The sequence below is a fragment of the Poecilia reticulata genome, chromosome 4 (assembly GCF_904066995.2).
Source record: "Poecilia reticulata chromosome 4, P_reticulata-male-v2, whole genome shotgun sequence".
Taxonomy (NCBI): Eukaryota; Metazoa; Chordata; class Actinopteri; order Cyprinodontiformes; family Poeciliidae; genus Poecilia; species Poecilia reticulata.
The window spans coordinates 23,250,811-23,262,905 of NC_088833.1; the positions used below are offsets into that span (position 1 = coordinate 23,250,811).

The 12,095-nt window shown below is 40.0% G+C and overlaps 1 protein-coding gene across 1 annotated transcript in view; it reads left to right on the top strand.

Moving 5' to 3' along the window:
• sbno2b (strawberry notch homolog 2b) overlaps positions 1 to 12,095 on the top strand; it is a 70,416-nt gene that overhangs the window by 56,695 nt on the left and 1,626 nt on the right. Inside the window, exons 14-31 of the mRNA XM_008407247.3 lie at positions 108 to 261; positions 392 to 568; positions 1,111 to 1,208; positions 1,755 to 1,840; positions 2,341 to 2,523; positions 2,635 to 2,756; positions 2,846 to 2,977; positions 3,347 to 3,482; positions 4,637 to 4,749; positions 6,890 to 6,961; positions 7,075 to 7,183; positions 7,274 to 7,345; positions 7,422 to 7,565; positions 7,738 to 7,832; positions 10,480 to 10,572; positions 10,675 to 10,806; positions 11,129 to 11,205; positions 11,435 to 11,625. Of these exons, the coding sequence (XP_008405469.1) occupies positions 108 to 261; positions 392 to 568; positions 1,111 to 1,208; positions 1,755 to 1,840; positions 2,341 to 2,523; positions 2,635 to 2,756; positions 2,846 to 2,977; positions 3,347 to 3,482; positions 4,637 to 4,749; positions 6,890 to 6,961; positions 7,075 to 7,183; positions 7,274 to 7,345; positions 7,422 to 7,565; positions 7,738 to 7,832; positions 10,480 to 10,572; positions 10,675 to 10,806; positions 11,129 to 11,205; positions 11,435 to 11,625 (2,186 nt within the window). The remainder of the gene's footprint in view (positions 1 to 107; positions 262 to 391; positions 569 to 1,110; positions 1,209 to 1,754; positions 1,841 to 2,340; positions 2,524 to 2,634; positions 2,757 to 2,845; positions 2,978 to 3,346; positions 3,483 to 4,636; positions 4,750 to 6,889; positions 6,962 to 7,074; positions 7,184 to 7,273; positions 7,346 to 7,421; positions 7,566 to 7,737; positions 7,833 to 10,479; positions 10,573 to 10,674; positions 10,807 to 11,128; positions 11,206 to 11,434; positions 11,626 to 12,095) is intronic.

Sequence of the window (12,095 nt, forward strand, 5' to 3'; positions counted from 1 at the left end):
CCCTGTTAAATCATTTTGATGCTTTAGTTCTGATAGTAAAACACCCTTACAGATGCAGCTGTGGCTGTTTCACCCCTCAGTTAATCATGTAAATGATTTATTTGCAGAGGGGTCGGGGCTATGGAGATCGTGGCCATGGACATGAAAGTGAGCGGCATGTATATTGCCAGACAGCTAAGCTTCTCTGGCGTTTCTTTCCGCATCGAGGAGATCGGCCTGGACAGCGACTTCAAAGAGGTCTACAACAAAGCAGCCAAGCTGGTGAGTTTTGCCTCTCTCTCAGAATTGAATCGGATCACCCTGCCTTTCAAAATGTTTTTTTTTATTTTGTCTTAATTTCTTTTACGAACATCTTGAGCTTTTTCAGCTGACATCTTGACTCTGTGTGCAGTGGGCGGAGGCACTGAAAATGTTCATGCAGGCAGCCGATGAGTTGGGGCTGGTCAGCAGGAAGTCCCTGTGGGGACAGTTCTGGTCATCTCACCAGCGCTTCTTCAAATACCTTTGTATCGCTGCCAAGGTGCGCTGCCTGGTGGAGCTGGCTCAGAAGGAGCTGGAGGCTGGAAAGGTCAGTACAGCACACCCTGGAGTACGACTTTTATTTTTCTTATTGTTATGAGACAAAGATTAAAGCATCAGCTGCTGCTCTTCACGCTGACAGAGGGTGGAATATTTAAGTTTGTAATAATTTCAGGCACAGTTTCACTATTTGTTCTACAAGTTGTTTTGTCAAACATTGTGAAAAAGAATGGAGATTGATTATTTAAACTTTTATGATCTGGTTAAGTATGGGAAAAGAAAACATTTTGGAAAAACTCCCATTGTCTGAAAATAATTATGAGTTCTTTTTTTTATTTGTTTGTTTGGCCATGTAGTGTCTTGTTTTCTCAAGATGCACCAATGTGGAGGAATTTGCCATAAAGTTAGTGGGAACCCCTGAATTTAGATTTTAAAATGAGCTAAAAAAAATTCAAGTATTGCATTTTGACTCATAATTTTTGCATCTTTCTGTCCCAAAACAAGTCCTTAAATGAACAAAATCTAGAAAGCTGGTTTATATTCAAGAAAAGCTGATGACATTTTTTTATTATTATTATTATTCCATCACAGTGCATTGTTATCGGGCTGCAATCCACTGGAGAATCACGCACCAGAGAGGTCTTGGACGAAAACGACGGGCATCTTGACAGATTTGTTTCTGCAGCCGAGTGAGTAAAAAACTGTCCTACTTTTTCTGGCAATTTGGTTTCATTTCTGATAGTCAAAACTACACCAGCATAAAAATAGTAATGTTTCCAACTTCCATTTTAGGTATATGACTGACAGTATTGACCTTCCTTTCAGGATTAATTCCACTTTGTGTCTTTTTTGCGTCAAATGATTCCATTTTTGCAGTTGTGCCTCACATTGTGTGAATGGCTTGTGTCTCATACAGCTTGGTTTGTGCTAATTTAAAACGCGTTACCTCTTCGTTAGCTGCAACTATTTAATCGTAGAATGACTCATTCATGAAAAGAAGAAGAAGGAAGTTTTGAGTGCTGAACTTAGCTGACCCCAAGCCTTTTGCGGCAGACATGTCTGAAAGCCGAATCGTATTAGATCACCCAGTAGCGTCTTCATCTGCCTGTCAGCACCTGGCAGCTTTAGGAAGCCCGGAGAAGGAACGCACAGTGCTGGAAATCTGCCCTTCATTGTCTTTATTGCTTTGACATCACAATAAAAGTTTGTCTCTCTTTTTTTCTTCCTCTCTCAAGGGGAGTATTCCAGTCTCTTGTAACAAAGCACTTTCCTTCAGAGAAACAAAGGAGAGAAAAGGCACCAGGGAATAAAAGAAAAAAAGGTACAAAGCACAATGAATCGATTTGACTCACAAAACCGCAGATGATAGGGTTCCTACAAAGTATGGAAGAGTAAGAAATTAGCTTTTATTATTTCCCGGGTGTGGAAAAGTATGAAAAAGATACACTAAATAACTTATTTTTATCTCTACTGTGCCTCATCATGACATGATTTTCTTTAAACATTTCAGTATTTTTGGTTTTTGACTTGCTACTGAATTCACACTCATAATAAAAATAAAATCACGTTTTTCAACGAGACCTGTGATTGAGCAAAATTACAAACAAACCACCGAAACTGTTTGTTTTTAATAGAACAAATATTCCAATGTTCCCTAAACTTGGCTTTAAATAATCTGTATTTAGTGTAAAAAAAAAAAAAAAATCCCAGTCCTTATTTACAAGGCCCAAAGAGTTTAGAAGTTACAGATTTAAGTCCAGGTCTTTGGAGTAAAACACAATCGAGTGATTTCTGTATCATCATGTCCAATTATCCATTCAGGGAAGCCGCGAGGTCGCCAGGCAAAGATGCCCAAGCACACAGTGGACAGCGGCGGTGTGATCAACATCTCTGACGACAGCAGCAGCGACTCTGAGGGGTTGGACACCGACTCCAATTCTTCGCCAGACTCCCTGCAAGACAACGATGACGTCATCTTTGTTAACCACACTAGCCACCAGTCAGGTAGAGCCTCTGACCATCGATGTCTTTCCACCATCGCCTCGCAAACAGGTTAAATTTTACAAGTCACCTTGACTGTGTTCTTCTTCTTTTTTTTTTTTTTGCCGTTTACAGCTAGGATAGAGGAGATGAAGCACAGCCTGCTCACTAAAATTGCTGAACTGGGAAAAGAACTACCTCTCAACACATTGGATGTGCTCATAGATAGGTTTGGAGGACCAGATAAAGTTTCTGAGGTATGAAGTTTCTATTTTTATATTTTGCTGAAAATGTTTGAATTGAAAGTCTGATTTAAAAAAAATAAATAAAACATGTATTTTGACAGATGACTGGACGTAAAGGTCGTGTGGTGCGGCGTCCAGACGGCACCGTTCGCTACGAGTCCCGGGCCGAGCAAGGCTCCACCATCGACCAAATCAACATCAAGGAGAAGGACCGCTTCATGTGTGGAGAAAAGGTCAGCAACGACAGTTTAACAAAATGAGTGTCCATCACTGCTGAAACAGCGAATAGAATAGAATAGAATAGAATAGAATAGAATAGAATAGAATAGACTTTACTGATCAAAGTGTTAACTACTGGCAAATGCAAATACATGATATAACATTTATAAAATATGACCTAAATATAAAATAAATAAATGAAATAATAAGTATGTACATAGGAATATACAGTATGTATAAATAAATAAAAAAATAACTCCAGCGTAAACTAAAGTGGACTGTTGTATAATCTGATAGCTACAGCAGGAATGATTTCCCGTGGTGCTGCTTTATGGACGTCCTTCTGCATGACGTGCATTAACGTCCAGGCTTGTTTGTTGCAGTTGGTGGCCATCATCTCAGAAGCAGCCAGCTCAGGGATTTCCCTGCAGGCCGACAAACGAGTGAAGAACCAGAGGCGAAGGGTCCACATGACCCTGGAGCTGCCGTGGAGTGCAGACCGGGCCATCCAGCAGTTCGGTAAGTCAGGGAAATTAACCTCAGAATCAGTCACTTTCTACTAAAAGCTCGTTCTACACACAGCTGGGGAACTTTGTAGAAAAAAATCTGACCTTTTGAAGCAGTTTTTGTTGTCCGTTAGCTGCGATTCACACAGAATCGTTTTGTCTCTGTCAGAAAATCATCACTGACCACAGAGCCCACATGCCGCCTTCAGAGTAATTATTTGTCTATGAATCATCAGCAAATATAGGTTATGTTAAAGAGCGCTACTCTGCCCAATTTTTAGATTTGTCCCAGGGTTATGTCAGCTTTCTAAAGTTAGCTCCTATGTCAGAGTGTTTGACTTTAGGTCAAAGGTCTTAAATTAGTAGGTTGGTCTTTTTTTAAAAAGATTTTAACAAAAGTTGACTTTATATCCAAATGAGGAGAAAAAGTTCACCAAAATGTTTCTGAAAATATCAAAGCTGTGGCTGTATAATCATTCTGCAATTTGCTCTCTTGTTGTTTTGCCCTGACTCTGCTTGTTTTCATACCTAAGATGAATAGTGACGCCCTCTTCCTCCTCTGTGGTTTCTGCAAGAGCACACTCCCACAAATACCTTCATTCATTTGCATGATTTTTTTCCAGCTATATATTTATTCTAATAGGATTTTGTGTTTAGTTTGCCGTTTCACACAGATAGTTCCCACTCCTACTCAGAGCCATCATAAATAGCGTATTTCATCATGAAACATTTATGTGCAAGTTGCAGAAGGTTGATGGAAAAAAAAAACAAAAAAAAAACATTGTATATTTTTATTCATCCCTATCATTCTGTTCAGGCTTCATGATCATCTCTTACACACTAAAACTGTTTTTTCGCTGTTCTTTTAATCCGAAATATGCAACAAAAATCCCCAACTTGTTTTATATTCGTTTCTGCCATTTAGAGCGGCTTATCTTAAAATCTGCAGTCTTCTGACAGTGGCTTGTATGTCATTTAGACACGTCACGTGGAATGAAGCTTTTCACTTGTGAACACATGGCATACAAAGCACCTTCACCACTCTAATGAAAGGTGTGAAGTTGCGGATTACAACACAGAGGACGAATAAAACAACAATCTGTTGTCATCATCTCCAGAAACTGTAGGCACAGTCTCACCTCCCCTCGTCTTCTGTGTTTTTTCCAGGTCGCACTCACCGGTCCAATCAGGTCACAGCACCAGAGTACATCTTCCTCATCTCAGAGTTGGCCGGGGAGAGACGTTTCGCATCTATTGTGGCCAAAAGACTCGAGAGCCTGGTGAGTGATTAGACAAAAAAACCTCAGCTTGATCAACTTTAACCAGTGAACAGTTGGTTGGATGCTCAAATATCCAGTCATCATATCTACCAGGTGGTGGTAACAAAACACTCTTCAGTGTAGAAGTTGCTACTGCAGGAAGACGACTCAGACTTAGCTGTATTTAGTAGCAGTGTTGTGGGATTTTTTTTTTTTATATGGATGGTTTATAGAAGGAAACGAGTTTTAAAAATCTGAATCGATAATTAGAGTCGGGATTACACACCTGGTCACTGCTAATTTGGAAATACTTACTGGATAATCACAACTGCATGAGAATTTTGTTGTTTTCAAGGTAACAGTAAAAATAATTTATAAAAATTATTTGGGGAATGCTGGAAGGCAATAATTTTTATGCTGATCTGAAAAAAGTTTTTTGTAATAACCTTTAAGCTGAAATCAGAATTGACTGAAAAATCCCCAAATTCTTAACAGTGGGTCTCCAGTTTGATTCGTTTGTCATCTTTATTTTTTTCCTTTCACCAGAGGAAATCTTCTCCATGACTAGAGGTGTTCTGTTCTTTTTAAATCTATGTGGAAAAAAAAACAGTTTTACTGTAAACAAAGAAGATCTTCTCTTTGTGTTTATTTTCTGCGGAGTCTTTGGGTTGTCACTGCGACTTCACCCTTTGTCCTTCCTGTTCCTTTTGGGATGTTTGCCTGAGGATCCTTTGTTTCTTCACAAACCTCAACACATTCTGGGTCTTTCCACTGACGGAAAACCGAGCGAGCAAAGCAAAAGCACCCCTGTCTTAATGATTTAAGACTACAGTTATTTTCCATCATTATCGATGCTTTTCTGCGCTAGCACTCATCTATTTCCATAGTGACACAGCATGACGGCTGTTTTAGGGGATAAGGGTAAGGAGGGGGGAAAGGGAACAGTGGTTCCAGGAAGTCGTTTCTGCCTTTTCGCCAGCTGAGCATGTGGTAAATATGTATCAGGAATAGTTTGCATCTGATCCGGCTGTGTGCTCAAGCCGGACACAGTCAGCCCAACCGGACGGCTCTGCAGCCAATGGACACGAGAATAGTTGTGGAATCAGTTTTGGCAAAGAGATCCAGCTGTTTTCCTATCATTCCTTTATTTTAGCTGGCTGCTGGCTGCTGGCTGCTGCCTGCGACTTGGCTTTGTCTGACATTTCCCTCACGCACTCAGAGTTTAGTTTGAACGTGATTGTAGTGTGAGAGAAAACAAAAGCACTGAACAAATGTGAATAACTTTAAAGTTCCTTTTTAACAAAGAAAGAAGAGCATCAGTCAGGCAACAGTTTTATTGTCATCTGTGTCTGGTGTGGGCATTGACTGCAGTGAGACGCTAAACAGAGGGCTGAACAAAGTATGAGCTCAGTACACCTTAAGTTTTTAGAGTATTATCAGTTGGGTTTGATACATAGACTTAGGTAATTTCAGGGTGTGTTCACACCAGGCGTATTTAGTCTGTTTAACTCTAGTTAGTTTGTCTACTAGAGCTTGGGAAGGTGTGAATGCACAATCAAACTCTGATGCAGACCAGAAAAGCTAATTCTACCTTGGTCTTGGTTCAGTTGAAGTTGACCTCTGGTGCGGTCCGAATGAATATGTGGATGAAAGTGGACCAGAGTCCGCTCCAAAAGCATAAAGTGGACTATGACGCAGGGCATTCTGGGTAAAAACAACCATAACAAACCCACAAATTTAGTTCTATAGGGAAAATTAGTCATGGTCTTTTACCAAAGACAAAAGGGAAATCCTACAATCTGAATCTGACACCACTCCATTTTTATTTACATTTTGTTAAGAAGGAAGTTGCGCTCATGTCTTCTTTGGAGGTTTTTGTGTCGTTTCCTTCAGTAGGTGAGCGGGTGAACAGGTTTTCAATTAGTTTGGATGGTTTAACTCGTCAGTGTGAAAGCCAGCTGAGAATGTCACAAATGTTGCGATTTTGGTCACCAATGAAACTGAGTCTATCAGGTGTGAAAACACCCTTAATGTAGTAATAATAATAATAACAATTGGGTTGTAAGCAAAGATTAGCAATGCATAAGGTGGTAAAATGTTACTGCTTGGTGGAGCATTGAAGCTCATGACATTGAATTGTTGTTGCTATTCCTGTGTGCAGGGTGCTTTGACCCACGGCGACAGAAGAGCCACTGAATCGAGGGACCTGAGCAAGTACAACTTTGAGAACAAGGTGTGTGTTTTCAGCAGTAGTTTACTGGAATGCAACACTCAGCCTAATATGTTAAAATCATGTAGATTCTTGATATATGCTAACAAGATTACAAAAACATTTTCTTTCTGCAGTATGGTACCAAGGCCCTGGATAAAATCACCAAATCAATCAATGGCTACATAGAAAACAAGGTGCCTCCTCCCAAAGGATACCCCGAAGGGGACGCCATGTTCTTCAGAGGTCAGACTGGGTCCAGAGAACACCTTTCTCCAGCTTACAGTCTAGTGTTGTTGTCCGATAGCTAATACATTCTTATATCTTTTATTTCAGACATGAAAGTTGGAATGATGGATGTGGGCATCATCTGTAAGGAGCCTCGCCTTGGCATCAGTACTGAGAAAGGTAAGACTTTCCAAAAGGGATTTTGTTTGAACCGCGTGTTCAGGTTTCGTCACAAAGCTGTGTTGTGTTACATCAGACTGCAGCATCACCAAGTTCCTGAACCGCATCCTGGGCCTGGAGGTCCACAAGCAGAACTACCTCTTCCAGTACTTCACAGATAACTTCGACTACCTGATTGAGAAGGACAAGAAGGAGGGCAAATACGACATGGGAATCCTAGGTACGGTGTCTCAACAGGGTTACTTTTTGGGTAAACATGAAATAGCTCATAAAATCCAACGAATGTCTTTTTATCGCCACACAATCACCTTCTGGTGGAGTTTATAATTTGTTGGTCTACACTGTAGGTAATAAAGTGTAATCCTCTATTTGTTGTCTTGTGCCTCTCCCAGATCTGGCCCCCGGCAATGATGAGATTTATGAGGAGAAGCAGGAAACCTTCCTGACAGTCGGAAATCCTCAAGACGGACAGGTTGTTCTTTATAAGGTACGTACAGCACAACCTCACCTCCGGTGTGTTATGGTTCCTGTCAGCTGTGAGGATTTTGCGATGCTTAAAATCCTAGAAAATAGGAATATTTTCCTATCCATTGTGTTTTCAAGGTTTGGAAAGTGCTTGGTATTCTGTCTGCACAGTTTTGTAATAAAGTTATAGCAAACTTTTAGGAGCAAAGCGTCTTTACAGTAAGGCAATTGATTATTTATATGGCGTTTAAGCATGTAATTTGAGCAGGAAGGTCATTTTAACTAAATGCAAACCAATTTGTTCAACGTAATGAATATTTCATTTTCCTAATGACTCATGACTTATTGAGCTGTGTAATTGAATTACAGGTTGTCTTACATTTTGTACATTACAGTTATTGAAATTGGGGAATGTTTTTTGTTAATTTAGTGTTTTGTTCTTAGACCATTCAGGTGTATAGGGTGTGTGAGAGAGAAATTTCAACAACAAAAAAGGCTGTATTTTAGTTTCCACTGCCCCTGCTACGTAGAATACAATCACAATTTGTTATTAATACCAGTAGTAAATGGTGTCATGTATTAGTGAATTGAAATTGTCCTCTTTGGATTCATTAGATTCATTTGTATTGTTTTTATCTTGCGTGGTGCTGGAAAGGTTTTACTGTTGGAAAAGTGGACAAACTGCGTAGCTATGAAATCATTTAGGTGAAATACCGTGCCATCCATCACAAAGGGTTGATGTTTCAGATGTGTAACATAATGGTAGACGCTTCACAGTCAGGTATGACCAGCATGTCTTCACAGCACATTGTGTTTTTGTTCTCCGCTTAGATTTTATCTGAAAAAACTCTCTAATCTCTCGCTGCCTCTTCCTGTTAATCCAGGTAAATTTATAGGGCTCTAATAAGCCTCTTAGTCATCCACTCACAGTAAAAACAACAGCCAAGATTTCAAGGCTTTCAGGTGGATTTTGCACCTGAACAACCTTCGAGACGAAGGAAAAAAAACAAACACTTTTTCCATGTAACCTGCCCTCCCCCAAGCGGTTGCGACTGCGGTATTAGAGTTTTGATTGATGTCACTTTTCCAGCAGTAAGACTGTGATTATACAAGCTTAGCCCCGGAGCCGTGGAGCCCATGCAGATTCTAGTTGTAGGTGGCAACAGGATAATTACTGGTATCTGCCGCTTTTAACCGCCAGCTTCAGGCTAACCTACACTTGACATTTCGGAGTCGACCGTCGAACTGAATCCTGCGGACAGAGACCATTTTAATAAGCTCGGAGAGGGAATTACATGTGGTTAGATTCACCTGTGTGAGTCTAGGACTGTCTGATAGTAGATAACAGTCTGGTGGAAAAGATTTTTTTTTTCCACTTGTAGTTTTTTAAGTCAGACCCTGCTGGCTGGCTTCAGCACATGGAGCTTCTGCATAAGATGTTCTTGGTCGTACACCTGTTGGCGCCACTGCTGTGCTCATCATGTGCTTGTACATGTCCACCATAACTAAAACCGACCTAAAGTCTTTGTTGGCAAAAAAAAAAAATATATATATATATATATATATACACACACACACACATTTTAATCTCATCTGACTAAAGTATATTAGCTCCAGTTAGTCATAGAGGAGTTTACAGCACAAGCTTCATGTTTATGTTTGTGGTGGTAGGACAGGAATAAGCTTGTCGCAACAAGTAATGAATCAAATGATAAATTAAGACGGGAGACTTCATAATCCATTTTACTTATGGTTTCTGTTTCCGTTTTATTTATTGATTTTTTTTTGGTTGGTTTTTATTTTTAGATATTTCAAATATCTTCCAGTTCTGGTGTGAAGTGTTCTTTAGAAAATTCAACTTTATTGGTCTTCCCATTACTGTGCCGTTATCAATATATATTTGAAAATTATCTCAACTCATCTATTGGAATAATTACTGGGAAAATTTACAGTAGGGCAAAATTTCATAGACAGGAAGTGTTTTTGCTTTCTGGTTTCTCTTCCAAACAAGTTGTTGGCATGTGGATGATGTGTTAATAAGTATAGTTCTAATTATTGTTTTTGAGTGGTAAGAAGGTTTAGGATTGTTTTGCTCCACGTAGCGTCCTGCTCACTCTGTGTCCTGCCAACATAAATAAGGATCCTCATCCAGCACAGGACCCAGTAGCTGTGTCATGTCATATTTACACCCCACTGAAACTTGAAGTAAAACAATTATGTCTAAGATGTTTCTGAAAGGTTTACCTGCTTGCATTTGTGTGTCTCTGAAAGATTAACAAATAACCACAAACAAACAAGTGGCAGAAATAAGTAGAAATCGTTTTAAACATCAAAACCAAATAAATATTTCTCAGGACATTAAAGTTTATTACATTTTTGTTAGGAAAATATAAGAAAGGGTAAAAGATGTTTCAGTGGCTTGTAGCTTTCCTCTTGAGTGTTGCTTTATTAGTCTTCGATATTTACTTCAGTGCACAGATGTTTACAGACACCTAAAATCTTAAAGCCAAGTTTTGCGGGGTAGCGTTCTCATTTCTTTAAATAAAGAGTAAAGAGTGAGTTTATTGTGCGGATATTTGTTAGATCTCTACGATATTTGAAGACAGATATTTTTCTGTCTTTCAAAGTCGCATCACACGTTTGACCCTCATGTTTTTTTTGCGCTGCAGATCAGCGTGGACAGAGGAATGCCGTGGGAGGAGGCGTACAACAGGTCACTGAAGCTCACCGGTCCTGATGAGGGATTCTACCTTTCCTATAAGGTCCGTTCGTCCGTCTCTGTCCAGGCTCCCTAAAGCTTCCCTGTGTGCTTTAAATTGGTATCATATACTAAAATTGTGTGGGTGTGTGTGCTCTCTCTGCAGCTGCGAGGTAACAGCCCGTGTGTGCTGCTGGCCGAGCAGGGAAGAGGTAAAAACTTCAACATCTACAAGCCCAACATTGGCAAGCAGACGCAGCCCGAGAGCCTCAGCAACCTGCAGCAACGTTACAGAAAGGTAAGAAGTCAACTAACCAGATATATTGCCTTCCTATCCACTGCGTTTAGCACACTTAAGCAAACTTTTTCTACTTCCATCGTATTTTTTTCTATTGTATGATATTTTCTCCACCTTAATTTTAGCAAATATTGATTATTTCCTGACATTGGCATTTAAAAACTAATAGCTCTGGAAATTGCTTTGAAAAAGTATGGATGTTCATAGCCTGGAGTCTGCTGCCCTCTGGTGGACTTGTTTCGCCAAAGCCAAATTAGTGCTCTGCAAGTCTGCACTTGCTGAACCTTCGACAGATTATCATGTCGACTCTGTGTTGTTTCAGGTTACTTTCTTGGAGGCCAGGGAGAGCTGGGAGAACCAGTTCACCTTTTCCTTTAAGAACTGCAGCCACGCCAACTGGTGAGTAACAAAAACAACCACAACATCTCCGAGGATTATCAGCTCAGGCTTCCTCTGAGCAGTCCGCTGTCTCTAACTATTACAGGCTGTAAAACTCATTGGAGTTATAAATAAATGTCACACTTAGCAAATAAAGCCAATAAAAATAGAATAAATCCAACTGCCTTCTACCTTAGCTTTTGTCAAATACTGGACGGCTGTAGATTCATTTCCTCTCTGCCTCTTCCAGGAATGGGAAGTGTAAGAAAATCGAGGAGGGCCAGGAGTGTCTTGCGGGGATGCGTCTCCGCCAGTATCACATGCTGTGCGGAGCTTTGTTACGGGTGTGGAAGCGGGTCTCCGACGTTGTGTCCGACATCACCAACTCTAGCATTCTGCAGATCGTCCGCCTCAAAACCAAGCAGCACAACAAGCAAGTCGGTGAGTGCGTCCAGGGTTTCGCCGTCCAGCGTTTCGGCGTCGCACGCACGACTGCGTGGAAGTCCTAGATCTGCGTGTGAATGATTTTCCCAAGAATTGGCTGCAAATGTCACAAAAATAAAATGTTCTCATGTTCGAATGAAGTTTGTGAGCATCCATCTTTAGGTTTTGTCACAGATTCTCGTGATAAATTACAATGAGCTTGATCATTTCCATTCTGATGATTAACATTCTTGAAGACCAATTTTGTTTTCAGAGACTTTACAATTCATTTTAGTTGCAGTCTCGGTTTTATGTGGTTTTTATTTACATTTTATTAATTGTTTTTGGATGTTTAAAATATTTTCCACTTCTGCATAAAATTTGAGAGAGCAAACTTGCACCATTATCAATATATTACTTTATCACAATAATTAATTTGCTATTATGACTACTTTTTTGTAATTTTATCACAAAGAATCCCAACGGCA